The following is an 18,606-nucleotide window of genomic DNA, read 5'->3' as shown; positions in this document are numbered from 1 at the left end:
ACTCCTGCCTCACTGGCAGCTGCCGCTTGCCACCTTCTCTGGGACAGAACACCCTAGATGTGTTGCATACCTACCTGTCCCTGAGCCCAGCAAGGCACAGAGCTGCCTGGGGCCAGGTGTACAGGAGCTGCATGACAGGGCACATCTGATTTGTCTTGGGGCAAATGCTTTGTACACAGAGGCCCCAGGACCCCTGAGGAGGGCTGCTGGGGACTCTGCCCATCATCATGGGTAGTCTCCCCCTTAAACTCCAGGCAGCGGCTCCCCCTACAAGTGGTTCCTCCCCAGACATCAGCAATAACTTGTGAGGCAGGTGCTCTGCTTGTCCCATGGGAGCTGGGGGCAGGAGGAGACAACATATCAGGCTGCTTCCATGATAGGAAAGAGAGGTCCCAGGCCCCAGCCATGCCCAAGATCCTGTGGACCAGCACCTTGCAGAGTCTGGTCTGCAGGAGCCTGTGCTGCACCAGTACTATCACGGGGGCTGACGTGGCACAGAGGCAGCAGTGTGGCTGGTCCCCTCCTCCCAGAGACAAAGGGGCTACCTATTCCCATCCCCCATCCTCAGCTTGGCACCCCCACCTTTCCCCATTCAAGGACCTGAAGCATGTCCAAGCTAGGAAAAGTCTGCCCGAGACCTGACAAAATCTTTTCATTTTCCAGAAGAAAATAGTGAAACACAGACCAGGGCAGTACCTGGCCTAAGTCCCCGAGCAAGAAACAAGCAGAGCTAGAACTCACAGAAGTGATGCCTGACAGCTCAGCACTGCCACGCCCCCTGGCAAGGCCCCCCAACCTCACGTCGGGGTGGTTGGGCTGGGTAAGCATTGAGGACACATAGCGTGCACTGTGGAATACCAGCTCTGCTGCTTGTGAGATCAGTGATCTGTTTCCATGCCTGCAAAGCAGGGATAAAAGCAGATGCTGCTTGCCAGCGTCGCTGGAAAAGTCAATGAAATAATCCAGTGCCCTGACTCCTCACGCGAGCATCCGCCCTTCTGAAGCACAGGATCATTCGCAAGCATTAAGCACATCCCCAAACCTCTCCTGTCCATTTGCTTTACATTATCCATCCCCCCCTCCGCCCAGTCCTCACAATCATCCTCTAAGGCAGATGCAAATATGGTTCCCAGTTCACAGATGGAGAGAAGGAGACCTGGCAACATTAGGTCACTGGCCCAAACCAAGTCTCAGAGGCAAGAGTCCAATCCAAAGCCTGTACCCTTAACTGCTACCAGCGCCACCTTCCCTGGATTCTGAAAAACCCTAATGCCTGTCTTACAGCAGATGGAAGACCCCTTAGTGCCCAAGGCTCATCAACCAGCTACAAAGCCAGGCCTCTGTGCCCTGAGCCCACAGTGTCCTCATCCCTGCCACCCCAGCTGCCCCCAGGCCCCAAACCCATGGAGGCTCACCCTCGGCAGAGCTGCGGGGTTTGAGTCTCAGGGAGGCTCGGAAGCGGGTGCGGTCATTGAAGCTCCAGCTTTTCTGCACCTTGGTGGGGCTGCTGCCCTCGCCCGCCTGTTCGGCGCCTGGGGAGGTGGGTGTCGGCGGAGGTGCCAGGTGGTGCTTGGAAGGACCCATCCGCCGCTGGGAGCTGCCCATGCGGATGCGGTCTTTGATGCCCATCCGGCTGCTGGCAGGGTAGGGCAGGTGGGGGGAGAGAGCCAAGTTATAAGGAGCTGGGGGCAGGTGGGGCTGGCGGTGGTGGTAGGGGGACAGAGCTGACTTAAAACTGGGGGGAGCTATTGGTCTTCATTCTTCACCAAGAAGACTTCCTGGGACAGGACCAGGCTTGGGGCAGGGAGCTAATTCCTATAAGATGCTGATTTGGGGTCACTTGGAACACACTCCCTTCCCCACACCCACTTCCCAGCCCTGGTTGCCCAGACAGATATGAGGTACATAGGAGACATATCAGGGTGGAAGGAGTAAGAGAAACCCAAGAAGCGGGTCAGACAGAGAGACAGGAAGACAGGGGATCTGGGCTTGACCCAGGTGGACGGGTGGAGGGGGTGACCCCTTTGGGCACAGACAGGGACAGAGAAGCTCCTCTGACCACGTACACTGAGGTCAGTTCTAGCTCCCACTGCACACAAGGGCAGACAGTGTGGAGTGGAGAGTGTGGTATGCATGCCTGTGACAGTGTGGGTATATAGGTACCTGTGTGTACACGGACACTACTGCGTGTGTATATGTCTATTTTTTTTCTTCCTTTCCCTGCTGCTGGAGCTCTCTGGTCCCATACTGGTGAGGTCAGGGCTCTAGTACCTGGTATGGCTGTACAGGTGGCACACTACAAAATAAGTCTCTACCCCACAGACACCCTGGCACTGTGAGGGGTGATAGCTGCTGATGGCTCTACTGCAGGACACACAGGTGGGCCACTGCATGCCTGGTGCCTGCCATGCCAGTTGTCAACTCATCACTGGTGCCATGGCCTCTTCTGCTTGAGCTCTGTTCACCTGCACCAATGCCCTGCCCTTGTGGCCCTGGGTCCGCACTTGAAAATGTTCCCCTTCCTGCTCACTGGGTTCCCGGTTTAACAACCTGACTGCATGCCTGTGAACACATATATGCATGTCTGTGTGTGTGTTCAAACTTTCCTTTTCAACCTAGTTCCACACCACAGTCCCCAAATCCCAGATACAGACAGACTGGGGGGTTGACTCAGGTATCCCTTCTCTCCAAAGGAGGCTCCGGTCAGCCAACAACTGGGACCATGTTATTGCTGGTGGTAGGTGGGGCACCTAGGCAAGGGCATAGCCCCATGGTCTCCCCTGCTGGGGTCTTCCACAGGCTTAGAGGATGTCCCCACTCCACGTGTCTGGGGTCCTGGCTCAGAGCACCAGCCAGTCTCAGAAGGCCTAAGGTGGGGCAAGGATCAGAAGAGAAGACTGTGTCACTTACTTTCGGGGACTTTCAGATCAAGGGGTAAGCCGAGGAAAGTTCTGGTTTCGGGGTTGGGTGGGAGCCAAGGTCGCCCATGCCCAGGGCATGGGGTAGGGGCATGGGGCTGATGTGAAGCCTGTCACGAAACCAGAGGCACCTTCGCGAAGGTGGCCAGGATGCAGGGCCATCCTCAGTGAGGGCCTCTGCCCAGAGGAGAGAGGCTCCACGTCAAGAACTTGGGGGCCCTGAGGACAGGGAAGGTTGGGGATGGCTCCCACAAAACAGCATGCTCATTGCTGGTCAGGCCCCTCTCAACACAGTCGCAAGGTTCCACCCAAAGTTGGAGGATGGCCTCCCAGACCTTCCTCCACAGCCATTCCTGTGGGCTTGCCTCATGCTGGCAGGCACCCCGCCCCACCCCGGGCCGTGCAACCCAGTCCCTTGCCTCCGCTCCTCCATGGGCAGGAGGAAGAGAGGGTAGTCAGGGGCCTGAACTCCGGATTGCTGTGTGCGCAGCACACCAGACTCCAGTGGCCTTCTGGGAGGAGTGAGGGTGGCAGACAGGGGTGACCTCCCCATCCTGGGGAGCGTGCAAGCAAGGCTGAGTCTGTGCTCAGCAGGACATCAAGCAGGAAGAGGCTTGGGGAGGCTTGCACTAGAAGCCTTGAAAGGTCCCTTTCCGGCTCTGATTCAGCGCTGGCTGGGGCTGCTTCCGGTGCTGTGACTTAGCAGCTGACACTGGCTGGGCTCCAGGCTCCTCATTATTGCAAGGGATTCCAGCTCCCTGGGCAGGACCCAGAAAATGGCTCAGCCCAGCCTCTGCGGAGCCTAAAAGCTCAGAGAAAACAGAAGAAAGCTGGTACTCAATGAGCAGCAAAGAGCTCGTTCCCTCCCCAGCTCTTCATGCACGCTGGGGCCAGGGTGGCAGGCTCTGGTTTTGCTGTCCAACTCTACCAAGGTGGAAAGAGCTGGCTTGCCTGAGGTCTTCTCCCACAGGATGGGAGAAGACCCAGAAGCAGTCTTTTTTTGACCTCAGAGTCAGTTTTTTTTTTCCTTCTGGGCAGAGCAACTATGATGAGGATGAAGATATTGGGTCTCAAACTAGGGGTGACTTTGCCCCCCTAGGGCTATTTGGCAAGGTCTCGGGCTTTCACTTGTCACCGTGGGTTGGTACTCCTGACATCACATAAGCAGAGGCAAGGAGGCTGTTCACGGCCCTGCAAGATCTGTAATGATCCACACCCTGTGGGACGACAGGCAGCGCGGCTGAGGCCAAGAACCTGGTCTAAGAGGTATCTGGGAGGCCAGAGTGGGCCTGACGGAGGCTATATTGCCAGGGTGCAGGGGTCGGGGAAGGGACAGGGACAGTCTGCCCTGTTTCACCCCTCCCTGGGACCACCTCCACGGATGCATCCTCTGCCTGCCAGGCTAGGCGGGGAAGCGAGGTCGCCTTGTGCCAGAATCTACGCAAACACAAGGGCACCACAGGCCTCCTTGTGTTAACCTGGCCCTTGCTGGCCCTTCTGCTCACCACAGCCCACCGTGGAAGAGCAGGCCTGACCCACGGCTTCGGTTACTTCCCATTCTTACAGCCAAGGTTGGCTCCCTGGAGGTTTCTCTTCACTGCCCAGCATCCCAGCATGCCAGACCCCAGCCATAGCATCAGGCTCAGTGTCAGCAAGCAGAGCCCATTATCTGCGTTGGACAGCTGAGCAAACCAAGGCACAGCAGGGCTTTCCAGAAGTTTTCTCGAGAAGCTGTGGTGGGGAGTGGTGGCCAGGCAGTTATCCAGAATGCACATCACCGAGCAAGGCCACCTCTTGGTGGAAGCCTGGAGGGACGGCCAGGAGCCCCACCCCTCAGCTCCTACGTATGGGTTCCCAACCCGCAAAGCTCAGGAGGGCACAGGGCTCCCCGACCCCAGGTTGCCAGGCAGTAACAGCAGGTTAAGGTTCCCCTTGGGAGTCTGGGTTCTCTGTGATCCAATCCTGTTCCCCATCGCAGCCCTGGCCTGTGTCCTCACCTCCTTGCCTGGGCCTGCATCTGGGAAGCCTCCTCGGCCAGGGTGCCCCGGGCTCAGTGCCCGCCCTAAGCCCCACAGCCCCTCTTCTTCCTCCCATGGAGCTGTGGTCATTCTCTGCAGCTCCCCAGGCCCCAGGTTTCCTTCATTCATCCATGCCCCAGATGCAAAGAGCAGGGCCTAGCCCAGGGCAGGAACCAAGGAAATGCTGGTGATACAGCTAAAAGGGCCAGGGCTCCAGAGTTCGTGCAGAGATACCCATGCCAGTGCCCCAAGGCCTCTGTGAGGCTCCCAGGTGGGCAGTGGGGGAAACTGGAAGCTACACCCAAGGTCCAACAAAAGTCAGAGTAGGAAGGATCCCCTCAGGGAGTCTCTAGCAAAATCTGCTCATTCCCCAGATGAGGAACTGAGGCCCAGAGAAGGGAAACAGCTTGGCCGGGATTATATGGGGAGTCATGGCTGAGCCAGCACACATCCCCAAGGCTCCTGCAAGTGACCCTTGAGGCCCAGTGGGCCCATGCCTAGGCTTGGCGGAGGCATCCCCAGAAAGGTGGGGAGGGGTTTGCCAGGGCCCCAAGGCAAACGGCAGGCGGCAGGCACATGCACCTTGGCCTTGGCCCATCCTGTCCCCCTCTCCGGCCCCAGAAATGGGATGGGGCAAGGATGAGTGGGGACAGGAGGAGCAGGCGAGGGGGTACCTCGGTCTCCAGCTGGCGTGGATCCGAAAGAAACTCCGTTTATTACTAAACATCTGGCTGGAAGGTTGAGAACAAGACACGAACAAGGTTAGTGGGGAAGGGGCCGGTGGGTAGAGTGTGGGCAGCTGCCAGAAGCGGGCCGGGCCTCCTGTGGACCCTCATCCCAGGCCTGTTGCCTTGTGTCCAGAAGGCAGAGGGCCTAGTGCTCTGTGGAGGGCTCCCCTGGGAGCATAAACATGTGGCTTCCTGAACCTCTTCTCCAGATGGCCTCCTGTCTGCTCAGGAAAAGACCTGGGAAGCTGCTGCAGGAAGCCAGAAAACCACACTTGGAGAAACTCATTGCAAATCTCTAAGAAGATGGGCACTGGGCCTGGCAGGGGCATCCCCCAGGATGCCTTAGATTGTCACTCTACTTCCTGGGAACACGCTCAACCTGGTTCCACAGCCAAGCCCCACTGGAGGCCTAGCCAGCCAGGTGCGTGGGCACACACGTGTGTGTGTGTGTGTGCGCGCGCACATGCGCGCGTTCAGAGTGGCATTCTGGCTGGGTTACTCATCCCCACAGGGCCCAGGCAGCCAAGATGAGGGATGTGGCTGTTTGGCTTGAGCCTGGCAATTCACCACCACTGTCACTGTAATTCTCAACCATTGCCTCCTGGCTAGGCGAGGAGGGTGGGGGAGACCAGAGCAAACCAGAAGTTCCAAGAGACCTGGCTCAGGCTGAGATGCCAAAGGCACGGAACTGGAGCTGAGCAGCGCCATCTGGGAGGGTCAGGACAGCTCTGAAGGTCTCCCAGCCTAGCCAGGTAGGCCATGCATCCCCTCCTTCCAGCCTCAAGCTTCTCCACCCACTTCCTGTTCAGCATCACCAGGAAGGGGTGATGCTCTCTGCACTGAAATTTACCTGTCCAGGGGGATCCCCAGCTGGCAAGTCTCTAGAAACCTAGAGGACCCAGACAGAGCCCCTGACTGGCTGCACACACTATTTTTCTGCCAGGACATGGGGGTCCAGGGACCCTTGATGAGGTTCTCAAGGCCACGCAGTCTCAGAGGGCAGAATTGCACCGCCTGCTCACCTCTTCCTCGCCTCTCCTCCCTGGTGGGGGCCTGGGACAGGGAATGGCACTTGAGACTCCAGACCAGTACCTCCTGATGGTTCAGGGATGGGGTGTGAAAATGAAATGAGTGAAGGATGGGGAGGATGTGGGGTGGAGGGGAAGGCAGGAGACCTTGATCTTTGACCTCAAAGCTAAACTTTTCCAAGAACAGCCCCTGGGTCAGTGAGGAGCAGACTTGCCTTTCCTGCTCTGTGTGTGCCTGAAGAGTCCCTGGACTAGGTAGGAGGAAGCACTGATCCTTCTTTGTCCTTCTTTCAAAATGTGAAGCGGCTCGGGGGAAAGAGAGTGTGAGCAGGGGTGGACCTCCCAGAAGGCCCCGTGCTGGTGGAGCCAAGAGCATTGGTCCCCAGGTGAGTGCCTGTGGGGCCCACGGCGCTCTCTTCCCAGCTGGCCTCCTGCTCAGGGACCAAGGCCTTTCCAGAGCAACGTGCCAGGGGCGGGGGTCCCCAGCCCTCACACCCCAGGATGGTGCCCACGATTACCTGAGCCGTAAGCACCTGTGGCCAGCGGCCTCCTCCTCTCTCCAGCTTCCCAGAGGGATGGGGGTGCAGGGATGGAAGAGTGAGGGGGACGTGGAAACAGAGAAAGAAAGACAATGGCATGAACGGAAGAGGTGGTGGGAAAGAATGGAGTGAGCCTCTCCCCACGTAGACCCTCAGAGCCCAGCCAGGCCTCTCCAGAGAGACCCTCTCAGCCTGTACCTGTCTGTGCAACTGACGACACCTGCCCGGGCCCCATGACAAGGCCTGGGTGTCCCCCCAAAAGGCCCAGACACCCGCATAGTGGCTGAAGGCAAGTCTGAGAAAGAATGAGACAAAGAATGGAAGAAGAGGAGACGCACGAGCAGGTGGCGGCCCCCAAGGGCCCCTACCTTTCCCCAGGGCAGAAGGAGGTGCTGCCTGGCCGGTGGCAGGTGGCAACGGGTGGGTAACGGGAGGGCGCTCCATCGGGGACCGGCGCCCGCCGCACCTCCAGGGGCCGGAGGCCCCCATTGCGGGCCCGTTGCACGTGCTCAAACAAGAGGGCCAGCTCTCTGCAGGGGAGGGCGCCATCAGCAGGAGGCAGGGCGCTGGCACCAACCCTTCACCCAGCGGGCACTGAGTTCTACAGGTCAAGTCTTGCCAGGCTCTGCCTCCCTACAGGTGCTCCCAAACATCCCCAGGCCAGGGCAGATGGTATGAGAGGCAGCGGAGCAGAAAACTGGCTCCCTCCTGTGCAATCCTGGGAACTCCCCAGGGATACCAGGAATGGTTGTGCAGGCTGAGCACAAGTCAAGGGCAGCTGCCCAAGGCTCCCTATGGGAGCGTGCATCAGACCTGCTCTGTGCCCAGCCAGAAGCCCTGAGACCTTCCCTCCGATGTGGCTCTGCCACTGAGGTGGAGACTCCGGCTGAGGCAGGGAAGCCGAAGGGGTAGCTGGCCCAGCTCCCTTCCCCTGTGCCATTCACTGCTCCTGAGTCCTTTGAGACCGTATCTGTTGCTATGGCCTCTTTCTAACTCTCCAGGCCACTTCCCATTGCCATGAGTACAGCCTCTCTTCTCCTGCTTGACTTTCCATTGTATAGATGAGGAAACTGAGGTCCAGGAAGCAGGAGATACTAGGGCCCCAGAGTCTCCAAACTAAGCTCTGTCCCTCTCATGGGGGCTCAGATCACCCCCACACCCACTCCGACATTTCCCCTCCTTCTCCCCCATCCTATTGCTCACAAATCAGCCCAGGCCCCACTTCCCAAGCCCTGACACCACAAGTGCTGCTCCTGGAAAAGCAGGCTTCCTCCCAGCTAACATCACCTCTGCCTCTGTGGAGCAGGGAGCTTGCCTCTGCCAGGTGGAGTGATGGGGGTGCGCCTGATCCTGAGGGTGCCCCTTCCCTCCTGCTCTGCCCCCTGGAAAGCCCCAGGGACTGAGATGGCCTGGAGAGGAGAACCAGGTGCAGGGGCAAACAGGATCACCCAACACCTGCTCTTGGAGAACTAATGAGGCAAAGACTCCCACAGAAGCGCTGAGTACAGCAGCCTGGCCCAGCCGCGCCCGCCTGTGGGACTGAGCCAGGCTCTGCATCTTCATTGCCGCCTGAGGGCCTGGACAGGCACCTGGCCACACACACCTCCCAGGCTATTAATAATCCCCTGCATGCAGCCACCCCCATGCGGTCACAGCCTAGCCCGGTCCAGCAAAAATGGACACAAACTCGTGCACGGGGGTTTGGGGTGGTCCTAGGCATCCCAGCCTGGCACACACGTTCCTACCCAACCCACACTCTCTCCGCCCAGGTTGGTCAGTACCAATACTGTCTGCAGAGCAGAGGCGCTGGCTGTGCCCCTGCCCTGGGGGCATCACCTAGCGGTAGGCGAGGAAACTGCAAGCTCTCTGTGAGTCCAGGGCTTTGAAGTGGGGCAGGGCTGCTCCCAGGCACCACACAGAGGGGAGGGCACCCTCGGGCCCCTGTGGTACCAGCACAGCCAATCCCAAAGGCTTCATGGGTCTGTCAACCCCTCCTCACTCTACAGGGCTGAATCCCTTGTCCTTACAGGACATGACCGCCAGCTCCGGACTCACGCCCATGCCCAGCAGGACCTACCTGAAGGACGGCAGGAGGCTGTCGTAGTAGTACCAGGTGGCCGTCAGGTAGGCCCGGCTCGTATCAGTGGAGTATAGGCGCCACGCAGCCTGCAGGGCAGGGAAGTAAGGGGCTACCATGAGGCCTCCCAGCTCCTCTACCTCAGCACCCTGCCCTGAAAAAGGACCCAGCCTCTGGGCCTGCTGAAGGGATCTCCAGAGCCAGAGACCAGGTCTAATCCCACAGCCACCAGCAGAGCCAGCCTGGAAATTGAGGCTTAAGGAGAAATGACTTCCCCAGCAGACCAACATCAGGGCCCTTAGAGGGGTACAAACTGGCAGGCAGGCATGAGATTCTGATTCCAGCTCTGCCCCTTACTCATGCAGGCAAGTAGAACTTCAGCACCTCAGCTTCTTCAGCTGTAAAATGGATCTAATATCACTCACCTAACAGTGCAGATATATGTAAATCAAATGCTAAACTATGTGCCCGGCACATTGATGCCAGAATCCTCTATTCAACAACTCCCTTCTCACACCTGCGTGTCTGGATGTCTTTCCCCTCTAGATGGTAAGCATCGCCTTGGTTTCTCTGTCTCAGCTTGCGCAGTGTCTGGGGAATGAGTGGTGACTGAAGGAATGATTACCACGAATAAGAAGCCCAGTCCATCTTTCCAGCCACTGCCATGGGCTGAGGAAGGAAGCAAAGAGCAGGCATGCCGGGCCACCTTTTGCAGAAGGATGGAAGAAGGTCAGACAAGAGGAAGGACCGGCTCTCTCCTTCCAGGTAAGGAGAAGACCTGGGGAGGGACTTGGAGTGGGGCAATTGGAAAAGCAGGGAGCCATGGAAGCTGCTACGCAGGCAGGTCACAATAGAACTAGGCCCCGGGTACACCCCCTTACTGGGCACCCCTTCTTATGGGGCTGCCACTGCTGACCTCACCGGCCGGGCGCCTGCTGAAGACAAGAATATTTTTACTTCCTGCTTGCCTAGGCCCCTGGCATGGGCTGGGGAGCAACTGCCAGAGCTGTCTCATTAATTATGGGCACCACAATGCCAGCTGTCTCTTGGCATGGACGGTGCCAGACGCCTGCCCCTTCAATGCCCCTTGTAAGGCTGGCTCCCAAGAGACAGTGCCCATTGTGCCCCAAGGGACACGCAGAAGAAAAGGCCAGGCTGGTGGCTGGAGATAGCCAGGGGTGGGGGGGGGCATCCTGGGGAGGGGAGGTAAGAAAGGGTGGAATCTGGCTTGGATTTGGGGAGTCACAAGGTGGTATGCTGGGGAGCAGGCAGAGGTGGACTGTCCTCATCCCACCCAACCCCTGTCCTGGAATTATTTCCCATCACAGAAAACCAAAACCCTGGCATTCCAGTCAGAATGCCTGAGGTAAACAGAGACCACTGAGGGGGCGCCTGGCCCTCCAACCACCTCTTCCGGCTGCTTCTCCTGTCTCCTAGTGTCGTCCCAGACAGTCTGGGCCACTTCCTCTGGTGCTGGTGGCACTAACTGATGGCTTAAGGCACTAGGAGTGGCCCCGGCAGAGGGAGTCTGACCCCTCAGCCTGGTGCTTCCTGTCCAGGCTCCCCTGTGACCCATGTCATTACAAAGCTGCGGCTGGAATTGGCACAACCGGGCAGCTCAGCCTTGCCCTCCTCTGGGCAAGAAGTGCAGGGGAAGGTTCCTGATGGTCTCAGCCAGCAGTTCAGCTCTGTCTGGGGCTCCGGGAATTGCAAAACAGCGACTCCTGGGGGGGGCACCATGGCCCACTCCTGGGCGCACCTGGATGAGGTTGGCCGCGGGCATCCTCCGCTTCTCAAAGTGCTTCTGCCGGTGCTGCTCCTGAACCTTCAGGGCGAAGCCTGAGCCTAGGATGCCCTAGGGCAACAGGGCATGGTTGGGGCCATGGGGGCAAGGAACAAGAGTCTGCCAGGGTGTCCCCAGCATTACCTCCCTCCAACCTGGCAGAGGACACTCACAGCAGGCAGGGCGAAGAAGGAGATGCCCAGTAAGGCGAAGCCAGCAGCCAGGACCCTACCCAGCCATGTGTGCGGGGTCTTGTCACCATAGCCGATGGTCGTCAGCGTGATCTGGGGGCATAATCGGCTTTACAGCAGGATGAATCACACGGGGCCAGTCACACATTGAGGACAGTGACAGGAGGGGCACCCTTGGTCACCAGGGCTTGTCCCAGGGCTGGTGCAGGGAAATGAATGAATTCCCCTACTGTGGGCCAAAAATGGTCACCAAGGCTTGAGTGGGGGCTACAGGGAGAGGATAAGGAAGCCTACTCCAGCAGGTTGTGTGGGAGGAACACAGGCACCAGGTAAAAGGGTCCAAACCCTAGTGGGAGGGACAGGGACAGACCAGCTCAACCCTGAGTCGGGAGTCGGGAGTCGGGAGCCAGAATTCCCAGGGAGAGACCCAGGGAGAAGGGTGACCCTGCCTGGGCCCTCACGCACCGTCCCCCACCAGAGCGAGTCCGCGTAAGAGGAGAAGTCAGAGTTGGCATCCTTTTCGGCCAGGTAGACCAGGAAGGAGGCAAAGATGAGCACCAGGAACCCAATGTACCAGGCGGTGATCAGCTCCTGCAGGGATAGGCCTTAGCTGCCTGAGGGATGCCGGGCTCACCTGGGAGAATCATGGGGCACTCGCGTGCCCTGGAGGGTAACCCCAAGGCCCACCCCCTACCCTGGGTCTCCCGGACACCGTGTCTCCACCCGCCTGGCTGTTTCAGCTTCTCCTTTCCAGGAGATCCTGCGCGGGACCCCGGGTCTGCCCCAGCCTGTCTGCAAGTTGTTAACTCCCAGGTTCCGATCCTTGCCCTACACCTAGTCTCGCCCCAGTCCTATCCCCAGTCCCCATCCCGATTCCCACGGCCCTGCGCCCGTGACCCTGCCCAGCGGATCCTTCAAGCTACGCGCTCTCACCTTGCTGTGCGCGTAGACCACAGAGCCCAGCAGCTTCCAGGTGCCGCCGCGGCGGTCCATGCGCACCATGCGCAGAATCTGCAGGAAGCGCATGCTGCGCAGGGCTGATGTGGCAAAGATGTTGCCCTGGGTGCCTGCGGCGATGACGGCCACCGAGGCCACGAACACGATGAAGTCTGCAGGGGCGGGGCGGGAAGAGCGAGCTCAGCTGGCACCTGGAGCCCTGGGGCACCCCATGTTGGGGCCGGGACCGGGGATCTGGGACGGCTCGGGCAGGTCGGTTGAAGGGGTGTCAGCAACTGGGCTCGGCTCGGGCAGGTCGGTTGAAGGGGTGTCAGCAACTGGGCTCGGGTGGGGAGCGTCCCGCTTGTTACCTATGACGCAGAAGGGTTTCCTGGCAAAGCGCAAGCGGCCCTGCCATCCTCGGTAGCGGCAACAGCATCCTGCTGACCACACGCGCACGATATACTCCAAGCCAAAGACCACGATCATCACGAATTCCTGCAGGACAGCGCCGAGCTGTGGTCCCCACGACCAGCCAGGGGCCCAGGGTTCGGGGCACACCACCCCCAGAGACCCTGGACTAGGAGTACCAGGACCTCTTCAGACCCAACCCCTAGGTATCTATTAATTGTAATTAGAGCTGCAGAGGATTCCAGAAGGCAGGTAGCCCTTCACCCTCCAAGTCCAAGTCTGTCCTCCCTTTCCTGCCCCCAGGAGCCATCTGGATCTCAGCTCCTCATCCTGCGCCTCCCCTTGCTGCCATCCCAGACTCCCTAACCCTGACCAGGTGGCCTAAGGACCATTGCCCCACCAAAGAGCTTCTATTCCATAATGTTCCGTTATTGTTTAAGACAAAAAATGCAATCAAAACAAAAAATAATCATCACCACCACTGCAGGGGCCAGCACTGTGGTGCAGTGGACCAAGCCACAGCAGGCAGTCATCAAATGATGGACTGCAGTTCAAGTCTCAGCTGCTCCACTTCTGATCCAGCTTCCTGCTAATGTGCCTGGGAAGGTAGTGGAAGATGACCCAAGTACTTGGGTTCCTGCCACCCACATGGGAGACCAGGATGGAGTTACTGGCTCCTGGCTTCAGCTTGACTCAGTTGGTGCTGCTACAGACATTTTGGGGAATGAATGGAAGATTCTCTCTCCCTCCCTGTCTCTATCTGTCTCTCCCTGTCTCTATCATACTTTCAAATAAATAAATAGATCTTTTTTAAAAACACATAAGCCCCACCAGGTCAGAGGGGGCTTAGCAGTTTTTGTCCTGAGACAGAGCCCTCTTCTAACCTCCTCCATCTGGATCCACCCTAAACTCCACATAGTGGCAGGAGAACCCTAGCACCTGTTATATAGCATTGAGGATGATGCCCAGAGAGATGCAGCCACCCTCTCAGGGCCCAGCAAGCTATTCTCTGAGCCACGATGAGTGGCTTCAGCCCTTAGTGCAGAGGTGCTGCCTCACACAGCCCGTCTTAGTCCTGATCCCTGCCCTCACCAAGATGAGGAGACACTCGTTGGCAAGTTCCTGGTGTTCCTGAATAGTGGACAGCACGGACAGCACCAGGCAGCTGAAGACCAGCAAAAATCTGCAATTGCAACAAGAAGGAGAGGATTAAATTGCTGGAGGCACAGGGCATCCCAGGAATCACTGCCAGGGGCTACAGTGTCTAGGGGAGGAAGGACACATTATCTGGGGAGGCTTCTTTGCCAAGGAGAATCAGGGTCCAAGTTCCCTGGAGTCTTGGTCCTGTGCTGGCCCATTGTGGGCTGCTGAGCTCATAGAAACCTCACAGCCCTTGCAGTGGTCCCCACCTACAGGTGCAGCTGTGATTGGGAGGTACAGGCAGGCTCAGGAGAGGATCCTCACTGCAGACACAGAGATGGTCAGCAGCTGAGGGAGGGACCATCTTCCCAACACACTGCAGGATGGCAGAAGAATAACTACTGTTTGCCACCTTCAGGGACTCTTCTAGAATTAAGTAATGAGACTTTGGCAGAATAAATGGGTGTATGCACCCTGTTCTAGGCAGAAAGGGAAGGGTGCAGAAGGCTGAAGCAAGCAGCATGGAGCTGGCCTTGGGTCTGGAGCACCCCTGAGAAAGCCACCAAGTCATACGTTCCATGGAAAGAACCTCAAACTATAGCCATCCAACACATCCCTCACTTCCAGTTGTGAACATGAAGACACCAAAGCCCAGAGAAGGGAATGGTTCACCCAGCTTGGAGAGGGGACAGAGCTAAGAGGAGGGCCAGGGTCTCTAATTTCCCAGTGGATGACAAGAGGGAAAAGTAAGAGCTGGTGCCTTGGAGAGAATGTGCAGAGGTGAAAGGGCAGGTTGAAGGTACAGGCTGTACCTGCAGCCCTAGGAGTGGCACTGGATCCCAGGAAGGACAGCTCTGTAGGACAAAGTATGCATGTGGCCTGGCAGACACTGCAAAAGGAAGGAGCTTCCCTGGGAACACACGCACTGTGCCAAGGCTCTCCACTTCTGCACCACTGCTGATGCCTCATGGCGCCTCACCGTCAAGCCTGTCATTCACCTGTGTTTTTCTCGTCTGATGGCTGACTCTGGATGTGGTTCAAGTCACCATCTACTTGTGTTTCTTGATGCCGAGAGCACAGAGTCATGGTCCAACAGGGCTGGGTTTACATCCCAGACCTGCTTGTATCTATGGTCCTGGGGAAGCCCCCTCCAACCCCATTCTCCAGATCAATCTCCTTGTGTGTAAAATGGGGTGTAGGGTCCAGCTTGCCTGGGCCCTCCTACTCCTTCTCAGAGGGCAGGACCTGGGGCTGCAGATCAGCAAATGGTCCTGTATAGAGGAGGAGGAAAGTAGCAGGTGTCAGTCAGCCCAAGGTGTGGACTGATGAGTCAGCAGGAAGTCTCCTTGGCCAGGTTCACCCAAGAGCTGAGTTAGCAAACACAAGGCATGGAGGGGCAGGAGCAGAGTTCCAGCAATTGCACTTCATCCATGGACCCCAGGAGCTAGGGCTCATGACAGCAGGGCTCTACCTGAGGTCGTCGCCAGCCCCCTTCTCCAGGAAGGACGGTAGTCAGACACTCCGCCCACCCGAGCCCACAGAGAAATCTCTTTTTTTTTTTTTTTTAAGAGTAGGAATTTTGAGTTTATTTGTACTCCAACACACATAATGACATGTGGAATCTTTTATCAACATTTAAAACAAAACATTCAAATAGTCCTGCTTTGTATAATATAGTAGACAGACTCTCAGCCACCACAATGGAAACTGTTTCATGCCTGATGCACTTTTTTTTAAACATATATTTTTATTGCATTTCCTCTTTTTAAAAATGAATTACATTGCATTATGTGATACATATTTTAATGCACTGGGATCCCCCCACCCTTTCCCAAACCCTCCCCCCATGGTGGATTGCTCCACCTTGTTGCATTTCCATAATTCAAATTCAGTTGAGATTCTTTCATTGGAGATATTTACCAAGCATAAAGTCTAGCATCTTATTGTCCTGGTAAGTTCAATGGTTTCTTGGTGAGACCATCTCTGGTCTGAAGGTAGAGCCGGCAGAGTATCATCCCAATCAATTAAGAGCCCCAACATAATATTTCCAACCATTTACAACATTGTGGCATTAATTGACATGGTATTGATTAACCAATATGTTAATAGGAAAATGCAGGTTTTCTACCACAACCTGTGACTTCTTCATAGACATTTCAATTTTTACATTCAACTATGATCTATACACCTTAAAATGACTTAGATTGCTATTCAGCTGTCTCATGCCTATTTTAATTTTAGTCTTTAGCAGTTTATAGCATTGAAGCATGATTTCGCTGAACCTGGCTGTTTTTCAGGTGGTCTAACTCTATAATTCTAACAGGATATCTGTCAACAGTTTTTGTGTAGGTCAGAGATGAATTTCTGGTGATTCCCAGCAATAGTAAACATAAACACTAGGGCAAGAAAAAAAAAAAGAAAAAGAAAATTAAACCTAATATACTTGTAAAGCCCCATGATACTTGGAAAAGGGGAGGGAGAGCAGAGAAATCTTACATCACCCTAGAAGGTATGAGGCAGAAGGGAAATATAACCTATCAGGATCATAACTGGTAACTCATACACAACAGATTCGAATTAGCATTAGACAATAGTAAAACTACAAAGGCATATAGGGGAATCAGGAGTAATCCTAACAACCTCTTAACAGGAGGTCATATGCAAAGAGCAGGGGGAACCCCAGAGTGGAGCAGGCAGACAGGAGGAGGCTTTTATCCCAACCCTGAAGACTCCCAGATACTCACCAAGGACTATCAGTACCAAGGAGCACCGAGGACTACATCCCTACTGCCAAGGAGACCACGGGGAAATGGAGTGCCTTCGGAGACCAAGAACTCTGAGGTCAACCACCCCCATTTGGATCTACCACATGGGATGGAAGAAGCTCAAGTCCTGCCTTGCAGGATCCAAGGTCATCAGAACAACAACCAGGAACCCTGAGTGGTCCGCAGAAACAGAAGAACAGTAAACTTCCTTCGGGACTAGGGAGAGGAGCTTTCTCTGGTCCTTGCCTGCTTCCAACTTTGGGTCCCCACCCCCTCTCGTAATAACCATCAGGAGCGCTCCAGAAACCCCTCAAAACAAACAAACAAACAAACAAAACTAGAATAGATAGACAGAGAACAACAAGGAAAGCTTAGAAACAGACAGGAAACGGTCAGCGTGGATGCACTTATAACTCACTGGGTGGGACACAAAGATTAGTTACTCCTCACTGGGGTATGGAAGATTTCTCTGCACACCCCTCCTAAACATGCACAGAGAAATCCTTAACAGCAATCCTGCAGCCCCATTGCTGAGCTGCCACCTGGTGCTTCGAGAATCAGGAAACAGCAGCAGCAGACATTGGGAAGGACACTGGGACCCTGGAATGGGAACGGGGGCTGTTTGAGCTCTGGAAGACAAGATGGAGCCATTGGCTTCGGCCTCAATTTTCACAGATCAGTGTTCATGATGCTTTTCAGAATAAATGTGGATTGATTGGCTACTTAAAAACTAATACAAGTATTTACTTACCTACTTACTGATTTTTTTCCTCAAATGGACACACTAAAAACACCATGTACAGGACTGGCATTGTGGTATAGCAGGTTAAGCCACAGATTTTGACACCGGCATCTCGTATAGATACTGGTTTAGGTCCTGGCTGCTCCACTTCCAACTGAAATCCCTGCTAATGTGCCTAGGAAAAGCAGCAGAAAATGCCCTGAGTGCTTGACCCCTGCACCCACATGGGAGACCCTGATGAAGTGCCTGGCTTTGGCCTGATCCAACCCTGGCTGTTGTGACCATTTGAGAAGTGAACCAGATGATGAAAGATATCTCTGTGTGTAACAACCTTTCAAAGAAACAAAATAAATCTTTTTTAAAAAATCTGTATAGGGTGCCACATGATGCTAAGGTCCATGTGCATATGTGTCACACCCACGTCAGGGTCACATGTCTGGTTGGCACACGGCTCAGAGCACTGGATTCCTCACACTGCGTGTGCTCCTGACCCGGGACACACTCTGTATGGCTCCGACTCCAGTCTCTGTGCCGCCAGGGTGAGCATTACAGTCTGAAATGTGTTCCCTTAATACTACAAACTGTAAAAAGTGACTTCTACTCCTGGCCTGACCCTGACGACAACCACAGCAGGCATGAGCATGCTGCAGCCTCTTTGGGGGAGAGCAGCTCAACTGTCCACCCAGCTACTCAGCGCTCAGAAACAAATTCAGCTTGCCTCCACTCTGCCCATCTCGTAAGGACTCTACCGCTGCCCCAGGGGCTTGGCCTGAGGATCAGTCTTATCCTGATTCTTCCCTTCCCTCACCCTTCACGTTCTATCCCACAGCACATTCCAGCATCTCCATCTTCAGAATATGTCCCTAGGGAGACCAGATCTCACCATCCTGGCCAAGCCACCAGTACCTGACCCCAACTGACCTCCTGGTCACCAATCACCCTTGCCTTCAAGGAACCCACTCTGTCCTGAGTGCACTGTGCAGTTCCCGTCAGAACTCTCCACTGCCCTCCCAGCCCGCTGGGAGAAGGGAGGTCAACTCTGTCAGCATATCCAGCCAGGCCCTCGAGGTCTGCTCCTCTCCCCTACCACTTGAACTTGATCCTCTCTACCCGCTTCTACCCATAACTCCCTGTACTTTTGCCCCTGTGACATCCTGGCCCTCCCACCTTCCCATCTCTTGGCTTTTGATGTTTCCACTGCCTGCTGTTCCCTTACTCATCCAGGTCTTTGGTTTAATATCCACTTCCTTGGTGAGGCATCCCCAGGCATTCTGTCTCTAAACTAATGCCCCATAGGCAGGTGCTTGGCACAATGGTTTAGACACCATGT

The 18,606-nt window shown here is 55.9% G+C and overlaps 1 protein-coding gene across 1 annotated transcript in view; it reads right to left on the bottom strand.

Annotated features, from left to right (window-relative positions):
* The window catches only part of KCNQ4 (potassium voltage-gated channel subfamily Q member 4), a 50,763-nt gene that overhangs the window by 4,565 nt on the left and 27,592 nt on the right, over nt 1-18,606 (bottom strand). The window contains exons 2-10 of the mRNA XM_004591526.3: nt 13,722-13,812; nt 12,590-12,716; nt 12,216-12,391; nt 11,748-11,873; nt 11,265-11,375; nt 11,068-11,163; nt 9,309-9,397; nt 7,600-7,761; nt 1,416-1,636 (exon numbers count right to left, since the gene is read on the bottom strand). Of these exons, the coding sequence (XP_004591583.3) occupies nt 1,416-1,636; nt 7,600-7,761; nt 9,309-9,397; nt 11,068-11,163; nt 11,265-11,375; nt 11,748-11,873; nt 12,216-12,391; nt 12,590-12,716; nt 13,722-13,812 (1,199 nt within the window). The remainder of the gene's footprint in view (nt 1-1,415; nt 1,637-7,599; nt 7,762-9,308; nt 9,398-11,067; nt 11,164-11,264; nt 11,376-11,747; nt 11,874-12,215; nt 12,392-12,589; nt 12,717-13,721; nt 13,813-18,606) is intronic.

This window comes from Ochotona princeps, chromosome 2 (genome assembly GCF_030435755.1).
Source record: "Ochotona princeps isolate mOchPri1 chromosome 2, mOchPri1.hap1, whole genome shotgun sequence".
Taxonomy (NCBI): Eukaryota; Metazoa; Chordata; class Mammalia; order Lagomorpha; family Ochotonidae; genus Ochotona; species Ochotona princeps.
The sequence above is the reverse complement of the archived record's forward strand: the minus strand, read 5'-3'. Positions and strand labels throughout refer to the sequence as shown.